Source organism: Typopeltis vanoorti, chromosome 8 (assembly GCF_054136105.1).
Source record: "Typopeltis vanoorti isolate ZY-2024b chromosome 8, IOZ_Tvanoo_1.0, whole genome shotgun sequence".
Classification (NCBI taxonomy): domain Eukaryota; kingdom Metazoa; phylum Arthropoda; class Arachnida; order Uropygi; family Thelyphonidae; genus Typopeltis; species Typopeltis vanoorti.
The window spans coordinates 2,935,667-2,960,409 of NC_143556.1; the positions used below are offsets into that span (position 1 = coordinate 2,935,667).

At 34.3% G+C, this 24,743-nt stretch overlaps 1 protein-coding gene across 1 annotated transcript in view; it reads left to right on the forward strand.

The window, feature by feature from the left end:
- Ddc (aromatic-L-amino-acid decarboxylase) overlaps positions 1-24,743 on the forward strand; it is a 204,993-nt gene that overhangs the window by 175,783 nt on the left and 4,467 nt on the right. Inside the window, exon 11 of the mRNA XM_090396490.1 lies at positions 808-909. Coding sequence (XP_090252616.1) covers positions 808-909 — 102 coding nt within the window. The remainder of the gene's footprint in view (positions 1-807; positions 910-24,743) is intronic.

The following is a 24,743-nucleotide window of genomic DNA, read 5'->3' on the forward strand; positions in this document are numbered from 1 at the left end:
TGTCAAGCTGATCCTAAGGAGAGAGAGATCTCATCCTGATCTGGGTGTTGTTAAAGGTAAGGCTGGTATCATATAGTTCCTTTTTGTGGAAAATAATGCAAATAAGGTGTCGATTTCAGCACCAGCAAAACTATGTTTTGCTGGTGTTGAAATCAACAAGATTATCCAAGTACCATAGAAGAATGGTTTGGAGCTCAGAATTTAGACATGTAGAGGTAGTTGCTTTGTGGGTTGTGGTGGATTGTTTGGTGTAAGGTTTGTCAAGTGAGAAGGAGGAATGTAGTGTACTGTCATCAGCAAAACTATGTATTAGATGGGTGGTCAACTAAGCAGATAATTGATGTATAGAAGAAACAGGGTGGGTTAGAGGACAGAACCTTGTGGGACTCCAGCATTAATTAGAAGATAGGGAACCATCAATCATGCACAGAATGTATCCAGTGAGAAAACTGTCAACCCAGTTACAGAAATCATGGCACAGACCAAATGATTGAAGGTTACTTAATAGATCCTTGCCAGACCTGGTCAAAAGCCGTGGAGATGTCTTGTGCAACCACTTGGGATTTGCCAAACTTTTCCACGGTGCTTATCCGGAGGTGTGTGACATAGAAGCAGATTCCCTGTTGTTGTTGGGGGGGGGGCTTCGTTAACCTTCTTAACTTTAAGCTGTATATCTAAATAGTTAGTGATATTTAGAATACTAGTGTTCAAAGCAGTGATTAATAGATGTTAAAAATACCAATAATATTTTAATTGATATTCACTTCAATTTTTTTTTCACATTTGTTTTGATATCTGTATTTATAGCAAATAGCCCTCGCTCAAGAGTTCCTTCATTTCGTAGAAAATGACTCCAGATTTGAGATTGCTTATCCTCCTAATATGGGACTTGTTAGTTTCAGATTGAAGGTTAGTCATTTTCATTTACTGCTTTACATTAATTTTTAGTAAATGCACACTGTCAGTTTACTTTGTAATAGTATCCAACCTGGGATGCGAGGGGGGGGGGGGACTTACCTTTCCACAACTTGGAGTTGTGATTAAGTTCTAAACATTAATATTGCACCACTTTTTTGTGTGTGAAATTAGTGCTCACAATTACTAGATTAATGCGAATTCAAATGATGTGGTGAAATTTCATCTTATGGTGGGATACCATTACCGTTGTGGAGTTGAAGTGGCTTGGTGAAAAAAGTTCCATTTACAGTGTCTAGAGCAGGTATACTGATTGTCTAATTGTTGGTGCTGGGAAGACACTTTTTAACATTAAAGAATGCATAAGCAGCTAATTAAGCTAGTATAGTCATAAACACAGTGAACAAAGGAAAGGAAAGGTTAGTGAAACTGGTGTAATTGATGCATGAATGGAAGTTAAAAATACTAAAATAGCATCAAATACATTTGATTCTGTTAGCAAAGACTGGAATGTAAGAGTTAACAGTATGGGAGAGCTGCAATATCACAGATTATTTGGAAGCAAAATTGTTGATAGGCATTTAGTAATAATGAAAACTTAATTCTTTTGTACTACCATAACATCCTATAGTGCATTTCCCAAACTGTATTTTGCTAGAGATCAGAATTTTTCAGTATAATCTTTTACTGTTCCACATTTGATGTTAAAGATACCAAGCTATTTTAAACCTGGTTTTACTGTATTTCCCAAGTAAGCAAACAGACGAATAAGTCAAGTTTGCACCTGCACGTAATGCAAATCTAGCTGACCCTGCAGGTAGTGCAAGACCAAGGTAACTCATGGTAAAAGTAGAATAGGCTCTGATCACTAATCTTAATATTTACCCATAATGCAAAGCATATCTCCTGGAGGAGATGTATGATGCTTTGTATTAAAGGCAAGGGGCCACTACCCAGACTGGTTTCGACCTTTATTGAGGTCTCATCAGTGGGAGCCAGGCTAGAAATATCAAGATTTTAGTAATACACAGAGCTTATAAGTATTTTACCAGAACAAGTTACCATAAGGTGTTTTAACCTTATTAAATCAAAATCTCAGGAGGAGATATAAGTGTAGAAAGTATTATACCTTGGGTATAATAAATGTTAAAGATACCAAGCTATTTTAAACCAGGTTGTACTCCATTTCCCAAGTAAGCAAACAGACAAATAAGTCAAGTTTGCGCCTGCACGTAATGCAAGTCTAGCTGACCCTGCATGTAGTGCAAGACTAAGGTAACTCATGGTAAAAGTAGAATAAGCTCTGATCACTAATCTTAATATTACCCATAATATTATAACCAAGGTAAAATACTTTCTACACTTATATCTTCTACACTTATATCTAGTCTTCCTGAGATTTTTATTTAATAAGGTTAAAACACCTTGTAAGTCAGCAGTTAGAATTGAAGGAAGTACAGGAAGATGGTTTAATGTTAAATCTGGTGTGAGACAAGGATGTACATTATCCCCTCTGTTATTCATTATCTATATGGATCACATTATGAAGGAAAGTGGTATTAGGCATGATATCAAAATTGGAGATGTTAATGTCAGCTCTTTGCTTTATGCGGATGATGTTATACTTCTAAATAAATCTGCTACAAGTCTGCAAGATTCTCTGACTAAATTGAATAACTGTTGTAAAAGATATGGTATGAAGGTCAGCAATACAAAGACAATGAAAATAGGCAGAATCATTGAAAATGTCAACTGTGTTGTGAATGGAGAACCTGTGGAACAAGTAAAACATTTCAGCTACTTAGGCACGATTTTTACTGAAGATGGTAAATTAAATATAGAAATAGACAACAGAATCAGCAAAGCTGGTATGGTGGGAAGTCAATTGAATAAATTCATATGGAATAAGAGAGAAATTAGTCGGAACACTAAATTAGCTGTATACAAGACAGTGTTCAAACCAGTTTTAACTTATGGATCTGAGAGCTGGGTCAGAAGTAAAACACTTGACCAAAGACTAGAGACCGCAGATATGAGATTCCTGAGAAAGATTATAGGCGTGAACAGATGGCATCAATGGCAATATCATATTAAAAATGAGGATATTAGGAAAGAACTTGACATTGTCAGCATCCAGGAATGCGTTAGCAGAGCTAATCTCAGGTGGTATGGTCTGGTATGGTCACTTAAACAGAATGGGCGAGGAAAGATTACCAAAACAAGTGTTCTCTGCCAGGTTGGCAGCAAAACGACCCAGAGGAAGACCAAGATATAGGTGGATTGATACGGTACAAAGTGCCTTAGATGATAGAAATATAAGATCTGATAATGTTGGAGTCTTGACAAGTAACAGACTGATTTGGAGGAAAATTGTAGATAGGAAGTTAGTAATGATGTAGTTTTTTCATGTAGTACTATCATATCCTGTACACCCCTTGAGGGTACATGGCAGGAATTTGATGATGATGAATAGTAATTCCCACCCAACATCTTGTGGGCGGGAATTACATAAAAAAAAAAAAAAAAAAAAATACACATCTTTTGTGTACAATTCACTACAAGGAGATTTGCTTGAATATTAAATATTCAGGTTTTAACTTGTATACAGTTTTATTTATACTAGATGTATTTCCTCAACATGTATCACTGTCTATATGGCTAACAGCATCAGGTTACTTAACATAAGTAAAATACCATCAAAAAATAAATGTTTTCCAACAGCTGGTAATATCTATAAATTGAAAAGACTGGAATGATAGTTTAATCATGAGTATCATTAGGTATGTTACATGCAGTCTGTACATTATTGTGTAAACTCTGTATGTGATTGCTCTTATAGTAGAGGTCTTGAATGTTACACATATTAATTAATAACTTCCATATGTCAAGAAGGATCATTCCTTGGTTTTTATTTAGTGTGCTTTTGAGTAAATGATCCCGAAAGACTACTTGAACAACCTGTCAAATTAATTCTCTTCTAAGTAAGGCATGGAGGATGCTTGCCAAATTATCGTATGATGTTCTTTGAGCATGTGCACTGTGAGTCTGCTTTTTTTTTTTCCCTTTTGTTTTCAGCATTGCCTATATGTTCTTTGTTGTGAATTTCAAAACTTCTCCCAGTCTGACCTACATACATCTTTCCACCAGGGGCGTACTTACATTTTTTGGGGGTCTGAGGTGCTAGAGTGCTCTGGGGGCCCTGTTTACAAATGAATAAAGACAAATAAAAAACAAAAACAATCAATATATACAAAAAAATACTTACATTTACTAAAAAAAATTATGCTAAGTAATGATACTACAATGTTTTTTTTTTTTTATAACCTTCTCTTTTGCAAATGTATCAATAACATCATCATAATGATGAATTAATGGTGAATGAATCCAATAACAGGCATGACAGCTGGTATGAATAGTATTGTCTCCCTTGATGAGTTTCTGACTCCCTGGAGATCTCTTAAAAATAATAATTCAAATTTATTTAAGTTAAGGGATATTACATCCTATATTGTTTCTTAGCCGAATAAGAAACTCAAAGAGTTTCATGCCGAATATAGAAACTATATAATGTTCGGTGATTCCAAGCATAAGCAAATACCTCAATAGTGCAACACTACATAATCCATATGGTAGTGCAACACCTGACCCATTTGGTAGTGCAACACTCAGGCAACTCATATTAACTCATATAATTAGTAATAATTCAAATCATTTTCAATAAATAATAGTGATAAATTTGACGTTTTATCCTGATGCATTGAGTTTCGTAAATAATTTTTCACCCGTTTAAGAACAGAAAATTAACGTTCTCCACTGACATTACTAGTGGACATTGTTAGAAAAATTTTCAGTATTGTTTCCATATTAGGAAATGTTGATCTGAGTCCATTATTTAGATTGTACATGTCTACTACATTATAAATATTTTCTTCTTCTTTTATGTATTCAGAAACTGGATGACTTCATCTTTAAATTTATCTATTTCACTTACAGTATCTGAGTTAATATCAATTTCGAACAAATTTAAATTTGGTCTAATAAATATCTGAAAATTATCCAGTACTTCTGAATATGCCTCATATTGATGATTTAACTCTATAACTAAATTATCACAAATCACATGTACTGTATTAACAACCAATCTTTCTTTTTCCTGCAACACAACTTCGTTTTCATTTGCATCACCATACATACATTTCCTTTTCATAATTTTTCTTTTTTCATCCTTCAATTGATGCACATCTGTTAATAGTTTTTCCCTTTCTTCAATAATTCGTTTGAAATTATTTCTTACTTCTAAAATGAGCCCATTTAAAGACTTGAATAGATTTGTACCTTCCAACAAGTTAATTTTAGAATTTTGTGAGGATCTGCTTGTTTCATTCAATTGCGTCAGTATTGAATCCATAGTATTAGTAATGCAGTTTCATATTCATCAAATTATTACACTCTAATAGACATACAGTTTTTTCGGTACCTAATAGATTGATAAATCTTCTTTAATTAATCTGTAATTACATTTTAAAGCAGAAACAGCATTGGCTGTTTCTGCTTTAAAATGCACAAACAGCATTGGCTCTGGCAGGCCATCGTCACTTCAATCTTTTATAGTCAAAGATTTTTTCCCCAAATGTTTAATACATTCCATCTTCTAGGGGAAGAAGAAAAAAAGTTATATAAATTTTGAACAAATTGAAAATAATGTATTGCACTAGGACATGATTTTGCAGCATTTATTCCTATTAAATTTAAAGAAGTGTAAAGAAGCAAAAGGACAATGGTATATAGAGAAATGTAAAGAAATAAAAGATTTAACAAAGGCTGGGAGAATCAGTAAGGCTTATAACATAAAAGGAATGAGCCAACAAAACAAGATAAGAAGCACAATTATCAAAAATAAACAGGGGAACATGCTTATAGATAAAGAAGAAATTTCAGAAAGATGGAAGGAGTACTTAGAAGATCTATATAGTGGAAAAGGTCTAGATGCCAAGGATGATGATTCTGATTTTTAGTGGAACCTGTGGCATAGTGATTAAATAATAAAGTAACATGTAAAAACCACAGTGAAATCTTTAATTAGTAAAAAGTAATCAAGTATTGCTTTTTACTAATTCCAGCTGATTCCAACATATATTCCTATCAACAAAATTTCTTCTTTATTACCTTTTACAAAGGATTAATTGTCTTCTCTATCTTTGGCTGGCATTTACCAAATACCTTGTGAATGCGATGTCTCTTATTTTGGACAAACTGGCCGTTCTTTTGAAAAAAGAATAAAAGAACATCAATATTATATTGATTATAACAAACCTGAAGTCTGGTCTGGTGCAGCACAGTATTGACTCTACTCATAGTGTCCAGTGGGATAAAGCAGTTCTCCTCCATAGATGCAGATTCAAATATGAACACTTATTCAAAGAAAGTTGTGAAACTATCTTACACCAACCGAATTTAAATAGAAATGACTGTATGTCTCTCTCAAAGATCTGGGAGACTTTTATCTTATGTAAAAAACCATTTATCTTAATAGATTAAATTTGTTATTTCTATTATTTCCTAGCACGCAGTAACAATTATATTTTAATAGGTGATCCACCGAACGTTTGCCTGTATTCTATTACTGTTACAGACACTGAAGATGTACTATTATTTTTAGTACGAAATATCTATCTTTTTACTAATTAAAGATTTCACTGTGGTTTTTACGTGTTACTTTATTATCTAGATGTCAAGGCTATAGAAGATGAAACAAGACTTGATGTGGAAGAAATTGGTCCAACTATATTAAAAGATGAATTTGATTGGGCACTAAATGAATTGTTGGCTAACAAGGCACCAGGCATTGATAACATCTCCTCAGAATTAATAAAATATTCAGGAAACATAATTAAGTCATACCTTTTCAAGATCATAAAGGATATATATGAAATAGGCATCATTCCCAAAGACTTTACATAACTCTCTATCATACCCATTCCTAAAGTAAATAATGCAAACAAGTGTGAAAATCATCGAACAATAAGCTTAATATCACTTGCTTTGAAAATACTACTAAAAATTATACAAAAAAAGACTAACAAAGAAGGCTGAAGAGTATATTGGCAATGACCAGTTTGGACTCAGGGAACAAGAGAATCAATCCTAGCTCTAAGAACAGTTATCAAAAGAAGATTTATACTTTGTCTTTCTTGACTTGGAGAAAGCCTTCGATAGTATTGACTGGAACCAAATGTTTCCCCTTCTAAAATCAATAAGGGTAGATGGGAGAGATAGAAGGCTCATAGAAGGGCTTCTTGGTGCTTTAGAAGTACCAAGAAGTAATAGAAACAGCCAGCAATTAAATAGAAACTGCAATAGCAAGAATACGTAGAGGTTTAAGACAGGGTTGCTCTTTTCACCCATACTGTTTAATCTCTACATTGAAGATGCAATTGATAAATTGAAAGAACTAATAGAAACAGGAATTAACTTAAATGGAATTGAAATTAACTGGCAATGGTTTGCAGATAACATAGCAGTTATAGCTGATAACAAAGATAAACTGAAATCCACCCTGACAAAGATGGAGGAAATTTTCACACAGTACAGCTTAAAAATTAAAAAAACTTAAGAAAACAAAACTATTAATTACAAGTAAAGCAAATCCATTGAAAATAAACCTGGAAATAATAACCCAATACAGCAGGTATCCTCCTTTAAATATCTTGGAAGTCTTATCATGGAAGATGGAAGAAACCAATCAGATATTGAAACATGAATAATCATGGCCAAAAAGGCATTCTACAGTAGAAGAAACATTTTCATCAGTAAAGGACTTAGCATCCAGCTCAAAAAAAGGCTAGTGAAAACATACATATGGAGCACTGCATTATATGGTTGTGAGGCCTGGATGCTAACAAAACAAGACATCAAAAAGTTGGAGGCATTTGAACTTTGGTGCTGGAGAAAGAAAACATTGCATGCCATATCCACATTTGGGGTGAAACACTACATTCTGTAGTTGAGAATGCAATTTCATCATGTTGCTGATGTCGTGACGTTCTATTTTCATACTATGTTCTAAATCCGCCATCTTGGTTCAAGTCACTCTTATCAATATAACACTTAATCGCAAATTGATCACCGATCCAAAAATAGAGAAATTTATAATTATACTGCGCCACCCTATTTTTAGATTAGTCTATATAAAATAGTAGGATCAATTCTTAATTAAGTTAGCAGTCTTCTCATTAGTTTAGGCTGAATTATTTACTATTCCACTTGGGGTTCCCACAAGATTCGAATATTTATGAACGGTGCAATAAAAAGGAATTCAGGCAAACACAATAATTAGATTAACAAAATAAAACATTTAATATATGATATATAACAAATACAAGAATTCTACTTTTAAATGAAACAATACAAATAACTTAATACATCTTGCTAAGTCACTCATTCCAATTCAATGTTCTAAACTTTAACATACAATTCACTGCTTCAATATTACAAGTTTTCTTAACTCAAGTTAATACAACAAAACTTCTCATTTGATCAGTCTGCACACATCTATCAGTTGTACTTAATGTTTAAATTCACAGCAGGCACTAATCAAGGTAGACAATATTCCAAGCAATCTTATTTCGGACCTTGAACTTCGGAGATACGCTATTGTTAATGTTAGAATAAATAAACATGTATGACTACTCTTACCAGATACAATCTTCAATACATCAATTTATTGTGAGCACACTTATGAATTAACTTATTTAAGCTAGCGGAACACATTAAATAAAATTCTCCAACGCTTTAACTGAACTATTGTTAATCGCGCTTCACTACTCTAAACAACAGCAATATGGTACTGATATCCTTCCTTGTTTACTTTTCTGCAACTAGATAAATTCATTATAATTCTTCTCAGGGCAACACAGAATTAAGACGTAATCCAAGATTAACTGGAACTAATCAGAATTTCCCATTGAATGTCCAGTTCTTTATTTATCCGATTACGACATCAATTTTCCTCTATAACCACAGTTGATTTCACTTGCAGCTAAGTATATGATTCACTATGTTTTGGCTCACTTCTAAACACTATTCTCATGAATTTCTGCCCTAGAGAACTTATACTTTTCTTCTACTTCTTTTGCTTGTATCCTACCTTCCTTTCCGCTCCGCAAAAACTTCCTCTCTTCTCTCTAATTAATAATCTTCTCCTCTTTCTTTTCCAACCCTTTCAGTCCGAAGGTCACGCTCTATTCGACTCGTGTTGTTTATTTCATGCGTCTCCATGACAACGCATGAACGTAAATATTTCGCTAATGTAATACAACGCTCTACTCTTACATAACTGATTACATAACATTAAAATTTCACAAATAAGAATAAACAGAATATTTGAGCTACATAATCAGCTCTTTCATTACGTATACAATTATTTATAATAATACTTTTCGTTACATCATATATATATATTTCAGTTATTATAAATTCTACACATATTGCCTAATAAATTAATAGTAAGTTAAGTTTAGAATAAATACTTAAATAGTAATCCTTAATTAAGGAACAATAAATAATCTTTATACAAATTATGATTAATACATAATATGCAATGTTAAATGTGAATAAAAAAAATAAATTACACAACATAGTTTCATTCACAATTTAACATAGGCTCACCCTTCCTTTTAAAAAAAAAAAATTTTGTTATAAGAAAATTTTTTTTTTTTTTTATACTAGGCTCCTTCACGGAAGGACTGGATTACACATTTCCTTTCCGACTCCTCAAGTAATACCTAGTTTGACTGAAACTTGGTTCCTTATTATGTCTAGTGCATTTATTCTCCTTTACATTCTCATTAAATCTCTTATCACTATCATTATCAATTTCTGCGCGTCTTCTATGTCTGTAGTAAGGGATTGTCTCTTCTGAATTAAATTCACGTTTTCTATTACCAGAATTAAGTTTTAGCTGTTTCACTACTTGGTGATTTGTTCCATTATATAGATTGATTATTTTACCAAAATTGACTTCAACTGTTATCTCACTATTAGTGGTAATTTCTGCTTTAGGCTTTGTCACTACCACTTGTTGTTCATCCATGACAAGTGGTGTGTCAGACTGAATGTGCACATGAGAGTTATCATCACTATCTCTTTTAGATGTTTGATTCACAGCCGACTTTTCTTTAGTAGATGGTCCTGATTCAGGTGGCAATCTAAACTGTTTTGTTTGATACTTAGTCTTATCACAATCATGAATTTCATTTCTTCTGGTATATCTCCTCTTGTTCATCAGGGATATTTCCTTCTTAGAAAAGTCACAAGAAAACTGATATCTTGTTAAGAAGTTTGTTCCTAAGATAATGTGAGAACTTAGATTGGAAGTAGTGGGGACAACAAGTAGGTCTTGCCACACGTACAATCCAAATTCTGGTAGGTATATTCTTGCTCGAAGCTTTTCATATGCCACAGAGTTTGAGTCTGAGAGAGAAGTAATTCTTACAGGTTGTCTCAGCTTGGCAGTGCTCTTCCACAGTTTGTTCTTCAAGGTTAGGAAATAATCCATTCTGATTGTAGAGGCATTGCATCCTGTATCCAATAAGATGTCGCATTTAGAGCCCAGGATATCACCTCTAATTCTCAGCATTCTCTCATTAGATGCTTGATATTTCTGAATTCTGTTATTTCTCCTGTGGGTCACATATCCAAATTTTGAGTTCCATCTGTTGTTATAGTAGTTTTCCTTGTTATGGAAACAGTTCCTAGCATAATGTCCAAGTTTGTTGCAATTATAACATTTAACAGGATTTCTTTGTTTTATATCTGTCTTGGATTGAGGAATAGCAGACATTTGTTGTCTAGCATCATTTAATCCTCGGATTACCTTATCTAGACTACTTAAAATAGGTTGACTTTGTTTTTCAACTTCATGTTTGATCATCTCATTAATTTTATTTGTAGTGGGGTTTTGATTTTCTTGAGATTTCAAGGTAATAGTTGACAATTGCTTTATAACTTCATCAAGACTACTTAATATTGGCTGATTCAATTTATTCACCTCCTGGTGAATTAAAGTTTTTACTTCTGTCATCAGTTTCTTGTCCACTTGTTCTTTACCTTCAGTCATGCAGTTTACACTACTTGAATTTTCTCCAATATTCTTTGCTTTTCCTTTTTCAACTTTACTTCTCTTCTCTATTTCTGATTGGTTGAAGGAAGTGTCAGTCTTATTCACAAGATTTACATTGGTTGAGGGATAAAGGTCTCCTAATATTTGTTCTCTTTCCTTGACAGTTTTGACACACTCTTCTAAGGTGGAAATTTTCTTCTTATAGGCTGTTTCTCGCAATTCTTGCCTAAGACCTTGTCTAAATTGTTGGAATACTGCCCAATCCAAGTGAGGTTTATCTTCACAAGTAACATTCAAACTGTTGGCCAATGTTAATAAACGATTGTGAAATTCAGTAACAGTCTCTTTATCCTTTTGAATAATTTTCTGTAATTTCCATAAATTAGGACCTACACTTCTAAGTTTACAAAATTGGGACAATAAGGTTTCCTTAAATTTAGAATACTCAAACGTTTCCCGAAGTATTGGAGAAGAATATAAAAATGTTTTTGCTTTACCTATTAGTTTACTTCTAATCAAAACTAGCAATTGAAAATCGGTCCAACTTGCTATCTCTCTAAGTTTTTCAACATAGGTAAAGAAAAATAGTACATCATCTGATTCTTCACCTGAAAATTGGGGAAAAACCTGTTGCGGGTTTACCGTACGAAAAAATTCACTATCATTCATTTCAGAGCTTGATGTAACAGCCATAGTGATTAATAAATTACTAATTCAATTATTATAATCTTTCTACTTTAAAATAAACTTTTATCTTTGCCTGACTCCAGATTATAACCAGTTCACTGTGATTTATTTATCTCAATTTTTTTTTTTAAATTTTTTTTTTTTAGGGAGTATTTCTATGATTGTTATCACTAAAACTAAACTCAATTTCTTAACTTATAGTTGTTAAATTCAATTCTTATCGATTAAATCACATCCTGCCGATTGCGCCATTTGTCGTGACGTTCTATTTTCATATTATGTTCTAAATCCGCCATCTTGGTTCAAGTCACTCTTATCAATATAACACTTAATCGCAAATTGATCACCGATCCAAAAATAGAGAAATTTATAATTATACTGCGCCACCCTATTTTTAGATTAGTCTATATAAAATAGTAGGATCAATTCTTAATTAAGTTAGCAGTCTTCTCATTAGTTTAGGCTGAATTATTTACTATTCCACTTGGGGTTCCCACAAGATTCGAATATTTATGAACGGTGCAATAAAAAGGAATTCAGGCAAACACAATAATTAGATTAACAAAATAAAACATTTAATATATGATATATAACAAATACAAGAATTCTACTTTTAAATGAAACAATACAAATAACTTAATACATCTTGCTAAGTCACTCATTCCAATTCAATGTTCTAAACTTTAACATACAATTCACTGCTTCAATATTACAAGTTTTCTTAACTCAAGTTAATACAACAAAACTTCTCATTTGATCAGTCTGCACACATCTATCAGTTGTACTTAATGTTTAAATTCACAGCAGGCACTAATCAAGGTAGACAATATTCCAAGCAATCTTATTTCGGACCTTGAACTTCGGAGATACGCTATTGTTAATGTTAGAATAAATAAACATGTATGACTACTCTTACCAGATACAATCTTCAATACATCAATTTATTGTGAGCACACTTATGAATTAACTTATTTAAGCTAGCGGAACACATTAAATAAAATTCTCCAACGCTTTAACTGAACTATTGTTAATCGCGCTTCACTACTCTAAACAACAGCAATATGGTACTGATATCCTTCCTTGTTTACTTTTCTGCAACTAGATAAATTCATTATAATTCTTCTCAGGGCAACACAGAATTAAGACGTAATCCAAGATTAACTGGAACTAATCAGAATTTCCCATTGAATGTCCAGTTCTTTATTTATCCGATTACGACATCAATTTTCCTCTATAACCACAGTTGATTTCACTTGCAGCTAAGTATATGATTCACTATGTTTTGGCTCACTTCTAAACACTATTCTCATGAATTTCTGCCCTAGAGAACTTATACTTTTCTTCTACTTCTTTTGCTTGTATCCTACCTTCCTTTCCGCTCCGCAAAAACTTCCTCTCTTCTCTCTAATTAATAATCTTCTCCTCTTTCTTTTCCAACCCTTTCAGTCCGAAGGTCACGCTCTATTCGAGTCGTGTTGTTTATTTCATGCGTCTCCATGACAACGCATGAACGTAAATATTTCGCTAATGTAATACAACGCTCTACTCTTACATAACTGATTACATAACATTAAAATTTCACAAATAAGAATAAACAGAATATTTGAGCTACATAATCAGCTCTTTCATTACGTATACAATTATTTATAATAATACTTTTCGTTACATCATATATATATATTTCAGTTATTATAAATTCTACACATATTGCCTAATAAATTAATAGTAAGTTAAGTTTAGAATAAATACTTAAATAGTAATCCTTAATTAAGGAACAATAAATAATCTTTATACAAATTATGATTAATACATAATATGCAATGTTAAATGTGAATAAAAAAAAATAAATTACACAACATAGTTTCATTCACAATTTAACACTGACAATGGAGGACAGCATATCGAACATGTTGTTGTGTAACCACACAATGCACCCTACGTTTTGTGACATTTTGAATTACTCACTATGATATTGCAGTGCCATGTATCATCCTGGTGGCAACTTTTAGAATTAATATTGGTTTTTGTGCAAAATAAAATTCCATTGCCATACACATCATCATGTTAAATATTAAATTGTTCTGCTGAGTAGTTACTCAGTTACAGCTTTTCGAAATGTGAACTTTAATTATAATCACCCTGTATAATTATGAATTATCTTGTTGAGATATGATTCAGTAAAGCCATTAGTAAGGAAGGTAGACTTGGTGTGATTTATTTTTTGGGAGAGCAGCATTTCAGTGGAGCAAAGAGAGTGTGCTTGATATACCAGAATTCATAACGGTGCCAGATTTTTGACAATTATGATGATGTGAAAGATGATGAATGTCAAGTTCAGAATTTTTTTTTCTTTTAAAAACTAAAAAAAAAAAAATCTAAAAAGATAATCCAGTTGTTCTCTTCTAACTCAATAGTGAACTGGATACAATGTAAAAAAGTATTGATCTTATTGACAAACTGTTGTAGATCTGTATAGGACCCATGCCAAACCATGAAAACATCAGCATCTGTACCATAAGAATGGTTTAGAAAGGATGTGAGGCATATGAGATTGATCAACCTGTGTTCCAACCAGATATTCCCACAACTGACCTTAGCCATATCTACTGCACCATTCTTTTCTAATGACTATTCTTTAAAGAATTAACAAAATACTTAATTTGCCAGTCTGGTTTGCCAAGTGAGTTAGCATATTTGCTCTCCATCTGGCAGGCTGTGGGTTCAGATTCCGCCATGGATATTTTGTATAGTTGGGAAATGAATTTCATCACTTAGTGTAAAACACAACCTGGTATTAATTAGTGTTGAAAAAAGTTCTGTGTTTGGTCTCTAGTACTATGGGTGGCCTATGCATTATGTAATGCTTAGCCTTACCAACTCTCTCATTATACAAATTACAATAATAATATTATTACTATTCCCCTATATCCAAAGCATCTCAGTAAATAAACAGCAGAATTTTAAAGGAAAGGAAATCTCAGTTCTGCTTACAAAGCCCCCTTACCAATATCAGTCTTGCTACCATCATCTGTTTTCCTACTAAAGATCAACTCCTTTTACTTCTCATTTTTAAGTATGTAAAAGTGCCTTGCTCAGGATTGCCTGTTATGTTAGGCTACCTAGATCTTCCAACATCCACGTTGGAAGAACATAAAAAATACATCACAATTGTCACAACTGTGGACAATCAGGTCTTTCAAACCATAACATAGACACTATCCACACAACAAAAAAAGCTACAATTTTTCATGGTAGTAAGTAGAAACACAAGATACTTTTTTGAAATCAGCAGGTCTTAAAAACCAGCTTAACATGATGGATGTGTGAAACCATAATTCTACTACACAACAGTCAAAACTACCAATTAGTATTTTATAAAAGGTGCCTTCCTTGGACTTCAGGCTTTAAGTCTAGGTCTTAAGTCACAAGTCCACAACTCTGCCTTATGTTTTGCAGAGTCTCCATAGCTCAGTTGGTATCAGCAATGCCCTTTGGTTGGAGACCTGGGTTCGAATTTTGTCAAGAATACAAAGAACCTTTATAATAACATTTCAGCTCAAGGTGTTCCATCCTGCAAAACAGAGTAAATCCAAAGTAAATTCAGCTTCAAATCCAAAACAGCCACTTAAGTTCTGCATGAGTCTCCCAGCATGAAATTGATGTGCTTTTGGTACGGCAAAGGAATCATTTTGTCTGATTACCTATGGAATGCACTATCAGTGCAGAACTACATTAGCACTGACAGTGCATCTCACAGGTAATCAGACAAAATAATTGATGCATTGTAAGATGGTGCATTACATTTCCTGTATTCTGCCATCTAAAAGAAAAACACCCACATTTTCTGTAATCTGAAGTGCTCATTCATGACTGCCTAGCCAGCACAGCTAGCTCAGTAATACTTTTATCCTTCATCACTTGTTATAGTTAGTCATTACATTAAAAAAAGAACCTGACTGTGCAAAACTTTTTATGAGTGATGACAAGATAAATTCATATGTCAGAAGGGTGTGTGTGTGTGTGTGTAGTCAGTCTCATTTGACAATAGAAGTATTAAAAACTCATGAAATAGTAGCATAATGTCTCAACATGCTTCATTGTATATTGAAAAATATCTAATATATTTATCTTATGTATATTCTTAAATGTTTATAACACTACCATAATAAAAAAAAATTACAAGCTTTTGCTTTACCTTCATATACTTGCATGCACACAAACATTCTGATTCAGTTGATTAGATGCACCTGCCTGAATTATTAGTAATACATACTTCTTTAGGCATTAAACTTCAATTTATGGAGATATTGTCTCCACAAGGTGGTAACTGCTGTAAATTCCTATTATGAACAATTCATTCTACCTCATTGTATATATTCCCCCTTGGATTGAGAGTGGGTGACTGAGCATCCTGATCTTGAATGATATGCACCTTGTTACATGATGCATCAATACTTCTGTAAGTAACCATTACCAGATGGATAAATTATGAGTATGAAGCATGCACATATTCAGTACCAGTGTTAGAATACACCACCTTCCACTGTGAGTTTGCATTGTTATCACCTGGCATAACTGTCCATTAGTTCTTGCTAATTCTGTTCATAACCTGGACCTGCAGTCAGTATTGGAACAATGGGATTTGTCAGATTATATGACCTTTTTCCTCTACTTCATTGCATCGCTCTATCTGCTGTATCCATAACTACTTGTTTTTAGCTAATATGGCTCTTAATGAGATTATTTCTGCTATATTTCATTTGTAGCATGGTCTGATCACAGATGGGATATTGTGGCTTATCGTTTTGACTGCATGATTCTTGTATTCCTCTGTCAACTCCTGTCTCATGCTAAATAGATATCTCTGCCCATAGCAATTCTGCTGGTGAATGTTTTGTGGTTGTTGGATCCTTTCTGACATAGAAACAATGGGATTTGTTAGATTATATGACCTTTTTCCTCTACTTCATGCATAACATTTTCCTCTACTTTTTTCTCATACATAACAGGATCTACAGGAGTAGATCCTGTTATGCATGAACATCCCCAATAGTACCCCAGTTTCTGTGATATTTGTGCTAGCACTTTTGGCATTGAACATCATACCATGCTCAAAAGTAATATAGTTACTATGTTTGCTCATCATCATTGAATTACATAGTGCCTCCATAGCACAATTAGTGGAATGGCTTATGTTGCACCCTTCAGCTGGAAATGATGAGGTTAATTCTCGTCAGAGACAGTGTGGTTTTTCTTCCTGAAACTTGGATATTTTTTTATTCCTCATACAGACTGATCGGCCAAAGAGCATGCACAATTTACAGACAGAAATTACATTACAGCAACTTTTATCTTCATGTTGGTTTCATAAGGTCATGCCATACACCTGCTTTTATGGACCTCGTCATTGGCTGAGGTCCATAAAAGCATTCACCATCGTATGCTGAATAAATAAATTGAATTACATTGCATGCACTATTCCTTGATTTCAGCCAACATTTTATATTAACATCTGATTTTCCTTTGTATGCTGTCATTTTTCTTTTGTAAGCTTTGCATAAATCTTGAATCCTCCTTGTCATGGAATACTGGTTTCACATCTGGCATGGTGCTTCTGTATAAAATATTTGACTTTGTATAAATATCATTCTTTACATTAATCTATGATTCTATGAAGTCACTCCACTTCTTATCATAAATATGTTTATTTTATGTTACTTATCCTTTTTTTAATGCTTTGATGGTCATTGTTTTATTCTCCTGAATTGAAAAATGTGATAGCTTTGTTTTAAATCTGTTAGACATTATGTTACATATATTAGCTAACATCTCTTCATTCTTCTTTGTATTAAGGTTTCTCCATTTGAGTATAATGTTAATGAGTGTTTTTTTTTTTTTTTTTTTCCAACTCTGTATCTACTTATTTTACCAAGAACACTGTTCAAAAATAAATTCAAAATTGTATGCCATTTTTACCACTTTCAAGTTGATACTAGTGAAAGTGAACATTCCAATATGTTTAAGCATAACAAAGGTATGTTGTAATACTAGCAGTTATTAGTGCATGTGATATATAATCCACAATCTGTTGCATGGTATTTCTTAAACATCAGTGCAAGTTTTAACTTCTAAAAGAAAATCATTGAATTATTATTATTTTCTCATGCCTCTTTATGGAGTCAGACTCATCATGGAACGCCTGCAGCATTATTCACACAATACCTATCATTCTGGTTATTTTTCTTGAAAGAGCAAAATTCACAAACCACTATGGATCCTCCCTCTTGCCAATTTTTATATGGAAAATTATGAAAAACGAGCTATAGACTCAACCCCTCTCAAACCTTCTATCTGGCTAAGATATGTAGATGATGTGTTCTCTATTTGGCCTCATGACCCAGACACATTAGACTCCTTTCTCAGTAACCTCAATAGCCTACGTTCAAGAATACAGTTTTTATGGAAAAGGAAAATATCAATAGTTTTAACCTTCCTAGACATCTTAGTAACACACCTTCCTAATGGTAACCTTTCCTTCACTGTATATAGAAAACCCACTCACACAGGCATATACATTCACAAACACTTCCACCACTGTCCCTCTTAAGGTGTTATTAACACTCTGACTAATAGAATCCACAATCTTTGTTCCAGTGGAACCTCCCTTTCAACTGAACTCATCCAAATACACAACACCTTCCTTTCCAATGGCTACAGCAATTCCAGAATTAAAAAAATAATCAGTTCCTCCCCCATTACCCAGCCATCTCTTCAGAAGGATTTCAGAAATGCCATCACCATCCCTTACATTCGTGGCACATCAGAAAAAAATAGTCAGATCCTTAAAAAAAGTACAACCTCTACACAGCTTTTAAGCTCCACCAAAAACTTGCTACCCTTATCCATTCTACCAAAGATCAGTGCCTGGGGTATAAAAAATACCCTGTTCCTGCAAGCTGGCTTACTTCAGACAGACAGGTAGATCAGCAACCATCTGTTTAGAAGAACGCAATCATACATCTGCAATCACGATCAATCTGGCCTTGCAGACCATGTTTTGGATGCAACCCACAGAATCTCCTGGAGAAATACCACCATAGTAAAAAAAAAAAAAAAAAACTGTTTTTAGAATCTGCAGCTATACTCAGAAATGAACTGAATTTAAATAAATACAGTTGCATAAAACTTCCCCAAATCTGGGAAACATTAATTATCAGAGGTCCTACTTTACATCCTAGGCCATCTACAAATGCCCATAGAGGGTGCACCACCTACATAGGACTTTAGAGTCACCCACGTTTCACTTAGTATTGTATTGTATTTGAGTGTGTATTACAAGATTTATTTGTAATCCTTGAAATGTCTTAGTGACTGAGATGAAATATTGGAAGCATTAAAATTAGTTTTTAATACTTACTTACTTAGTACTTTAATACTTACTAGTGCTGTAAATATTCCATTAAACCTCCAACATAATATACTTTACCTTGAACTCATACGTTGACAGGGTACTCACAATTAACTAGCAATCCATTCACCACTCCCAAGCAAGAAATATAGTTCTCATGCCTTAACCACTCTTACACAATTTCCAGGGTGACTCCTCCTTCTCTTTCTTCCTCTCATGTACTGAGAAAATTCTGTGTCAATCTTATAAAACTCCTTAATGACTTGTATGTTTATCATATTGCCTCTTTTCCATCTATCCTCAGAGAGTATTCCATAGACCTGTCATTATCTTTTGTTTCCCTGTGAAGATCCTCTCCACTTCCTCATCCCCAAGTTGCACAGGCAATCAGATCTGTGTATAGTGGTCAAGATGTGGCCTTATCAGAGCCTTGTAAGAGAGTTAATAACCTTTTTATCTCTGCTTGTGTATTTTCAACATCCAGATAATCTGAGCTTTTCTGTCCACTTTTGCAGCATATCCTCTCAACTTAAACTTTGTCCCCAGTCACCTCCAAATCTCTAGGCTCAAATTTCCTGCAGTATAATTTCCATCAATGTATACAGCTTGTGATCTTTTCATCTCGAAGAGCATAACTTTACAATTTACCTCCCTTACAAAGCCTTTCCAAAGAACTATAATCTCCAATAGTCCAAGAAGAATATCAACAGATTATTATACTTTTGATCCTACCCACACATGGCATTTGTTTGTTATAGGCTCTTCTGCCTTTTGCATATAGGAGAAATATATATATTAAACATGGCTGTACTAATCATTCTATTTAAATCATCCTGTTGGATAACTATTGCTCCATCCAGTTTTGTGTCATCAGTAAACAACCAGATATTCTTTTTTAATCATTTCTCCCATTCTTAATTTTTTTTTCCTTAAATCCTTCTCCCATTTCTCCATGTGGTGCAAGTGATACCTGTCAAGGGCATGCCAGACATACTTGGGTACTCGAACCAATGCAATGGCACTATTTTACCCTCATTCCACTCCTTGGGTACCTTTCCCTTGGCCAGACTTTCATTGAAAAACTAGGTCAATGGAGCTGTCAGTTTTTTAGCACATTCTCTCAAAACCTGTGGCAAAATTCCATCCAGTTCTCCACTGCTTTATTGACATCCAGAGAACACAGTATTTGAAACACACTCTCCTCTTGCGCTTCTAAACCTCAAACCTGCCCTGTCCCCTCTGGTATTAAAGCCTACTTCTCCAGGATGAAATACCCCAATAAAGTGTTCCATTGAACTCCACTATGTCCTTTGCATCAGTCATTCAATTCTCATTTTTATCCAATAATGTCATTCTTTTACAATCATTTCTCCTCCTACTGGCCACATAGCTTAAAAATTCCTTAGGATTTTCTTTGGATCTCAAGGCCAATCTCTTCATATTCCAGTTTTTCCTTCCTTACCATACTAGTCACTCTCCTGGCCTGAGTCTTATATTTTTCATGCATCTGCTCTCGATCCCTCTCCTTATATCTCTTCCATAACCTCTTTTTAACCTGCAGTTCCTGTTTGATATTGTTTGTCATCCACTTTACACCAAATTGTTTTCTCTTCTTCTTCACTCATGGTATACAGCTTGCTATTGTTGCTGATAAATATTTCTTCACAATTTCCCAAGCACAAATGATATCTTTCCCTTCCAATTCCTCACTCCATGTGACTGTCCCAAGTTGATATCTAAGACTTATAATTAGCTGCCTTATAATTCCACATACATTCATTTCTCTTTGATACCCCTGCATGTCTATTCATCTTCCAATCAAAACCATAGCCATCTCCAACTGGGGACAGAGATGCCATCTCAGTTATAATCTGCTTTCCCCTCCAGACTCCACTGGATTCAGCATTATCCAGTGTATTCCCCTTTCTCACAAGCATCTATTCCCACAACAGGCCACCCCTGCTACCATATCCACCCTGATAATTCTAGTTTCCCTGTTGACACACTGATTCATTCAGAGAGCAGCATTCTCTCCAGATGCCTACATCCTTTCTCATTCAAATGCAGCTGCCTCTCGCATACAGTTCCTTTCTGTCCTCCAAGTATCCACGTATTCCACTCTCTCTCTTTTGACACATTCTGGCTGTCATACTATTCATTATTAATGCTCCTCCTCAGATCTGCATTGTCATATCTGGGCAACACACACTATCTTTCCTCTCTGAGTCTTCTACCATACAACCTCAAGCATGAACCTCAGATCTCTTGCCACCTGATTTACACTGCCTCTCAAGTCATTTGTGCCCACCATCACAATCATCTCATCCACTCTTTCACCCTGCTTAACTGCCATAGCCACACTTTCTATCATTCTGCTATCATATCCCCCTTCTTTCTTTTGTTTGTATACTCTCCATCTATCCATGTAATTTACATTCCATAATCCCAATATAATCTTTGTAATTCTTCTTTGCAGCCTTTCCACAGCTTTTTTTTTTTTTATTTTGGTCCCTTCTGAACCCAGAAGAACAAATCTGTGCACAATTGTTTAGGGTGCAGTCATTTACAGGCATCCTTACTTGTCTGTTTCTTTCAACTTTGCAATCATCCTCTAGATTGTAGTGTATCTTTTGCTTTAATACCAGAGGGACAGGGCAGGTTTGAGGTTTAGAAGTGCAAGAGGAGAGTGCATTTCAAATAAGTTTCATGTAACATCACGACAAAGTGCAGGACTTTGGAGTGCTGAATGTTGAACTGATAGCCATTATCATTTGCCCACATTTCCACTAACCTAACCTCTTCAAATCACTCTATAAGTGCTGGGTAACTGTAACATCCCTCATTGTCTTGCTTATCTTTGCATAATGAGCAAACATTTGAACATCTGCTGCTAGAGCATTCCCAATATCATTAATGTATAGATTGAACAACAAGGACTGATCACTGGAGTACACCAATGATCACTTTAAATTCACAACGACCGTATACCACTTTCTGATACCTGTCCATCCAACAACTTATCCAAGTCAGTAGTTTATATTCCAATCTTATATTCTCCAGTTTATGGAACAGCCTTTTATGTGGCATTCTATTAATTGCTTTAGCAAAGTCCAAAGCATTTAATAGATATTATAATATTATAAGTATTATAATATATCCATTTCCTTTATCCACCTCAGCCATTGCATTTTTATAAAATATGAGCAAATAGATAAAACATGACCACACTTCAATAAACCAGTGCTATTTCTTTCAAAATATAGCTTGTCTGTCAGACTATTTCTGTATTGAGTTCTTAACATCAATAACATAGCAAAATATTTATTTTTTCATGTTCTCAAAGGTGGATGGCAACTGATCTTGTTTGTTCATAGTAAACAAATTCACAAGGCACTTCATATACTTCTTGATACGATAGAATTTGTCCTTAGGTGAATGGATAGGTTACCAATTTGATATATGGTTTGAAGGTGGTATTTATTAAGCACTCTGGCTGTCTTTTGCTGATGTTAAGGTGGAGGGACATTTAGTATTTTAGCTTTTTTTTTTTTTTTTAATTTTTTTTTTAATACTAGTGTTATAGTCATTATCTGAACCATGTGCAGATGGTAGGAGAATTCAGAGGGCAAGAGCTGCATCTTTCGAACAGATAGCTCCAACTCTGAGTGTTAGTGTTTTTATGGTACCATTTTGTTCAGCTGGTTGATGATATGAATGCTTTTGGAAATATCTTTCAGTATGTGTAAACAGAAATGCAAAACATGTAGAAAGGCTTGTGTGTTCATCGTACATGTTGATTAATTTCGACGGTATATATTAGAACACAAACTGATAAGTAAATAATTATTTATTGACTTATTGCTAATATTTTGCTGGTATTCTAACCAGCATCTTCAGAGTACAAAAATCAGTTTGTCAGTGCATGAGACAACACCAATCTGGTGTAACAATGGGACTAGTTAGAACAATTGTAGCTGCAACACAAAGACTAAAGTCCTAATTAGGTGTCCTCTATGTTTAAAAAGAAAAGAAAATAAAACAGAGAGAAAGCAGGTACTAGTTATGTCTTAAGATGACTGTCTCTCAAATCTCAGGCAAATTTTATACAACCATACTTGTTGAAGTTCAGAGTATGTTTCAAGATTTCTGTTGATTCTAAGAACAATCTCTCTGACTTGTAAAAGCTTCTGTGCAGCACTTTCATTTTCTTCCAGTTGATCCTGTGTGCAGGGGCATCCAAAGCATGGTCCCAATATCGCGATTTGCCATAGCGATAGTGCCGGATGTATTTTTCATGTTCACTGAGGCGGATGTCCACAGTTCTTCCTCTCTGACCATAGTAAACTTGATCATATGAACAGGATACCTCATAGACTCCTGGATGTGATAAAGGAGAGATGCTGTCTTTGGGTGAACGGATGAGAGTAGCCATTTTGACATATAGTCTAAATATGGTGAATAGTTGATGTTTATTGAGCACTCTAGATATCTTTTGCAGTGTGCCTTTAATGTATGGGATGGTGACTATTTGTTGTAGTTCTCCGTGGTGGACAGTGGGGGTTATTTCTGAGGAGCATTTAGTAAATAATAATAATAATAAATAAATCAGCTAACGCCTTTTATTCCCTTATAGGGAGTAGGCGAGGCCTTTATACCCTATCTAGTTTTTGGAGACTGAGTGGGCAGTTCAATCTCCACCGGCCAATCAGAGATAGTTGGCCCATGTCTATCACTAATTATAGCAGCCACCGATGAAGAGGCTGGCGGCAAACAAGTGCTGCTATCTCTTGATACTTAACCCTAACAAGATATATTACTGTCTGAAATAATGTGGGTATTACGGTCGATTTTCTTGAGTTTACGGGAGGAAAAACCTACTTACCCATGCCAGAACTCGGGAACCGGTCGAGAGCATTTAGTATCATTTAGTATTTTGTTTATCTTATGGGAATTACAGCCATTGGTTAAGAAGGTATGGTTAAGTGAGAGAGTTCAGCTGTAAGAGCATTGTCACTGGAACAAATTGCTCTCACTCTGTGGGTTAGCATTTTTAGGATACCATACTGCTGAGATGGGTGATGGTGTGATTGTTTGTGTAAATATCTCCCTGTATGTGTGGGTTTTCTATAAACTGAGAATGATAAGGAACCATCTGGAAGATGTGTGATTAGTGTATTCAGGAAGGGCAGATTAGTTTCCAGTTCCATTGTAAAGTGGATTTTGGGGTTGGCTATTTACATGCACTAAGAATGTATCCAATGTTTCTGGGCCATGTGGCCAAATAGCAAGCACATTGTCAACATGGTTTAGCCAAAGTGTTGGTTTCAGAGTGGCTATATTAATAGCTTGCTTTTCGAGGTGTTCTATGTAGAAGTTGGCTAAGGGGGAAGCTCATAGCTGTCTATCTAATTGTTTGTATATTTTCCCTTTCCATGTAAAATATCCTGCATGTATTGTGAATTTAAATAGTTCAAATATATCAGGGGGAAAGTGTGACTTTAGCAGATTAAGGGTTTCAATTAGCGGTACATTTGTAAATAGCAAGGTGATATCAAAACTCACCATTATGTCTGAACTTTGAAAGGTATGGTTTTCTAGGGCAGAATTTTTGAC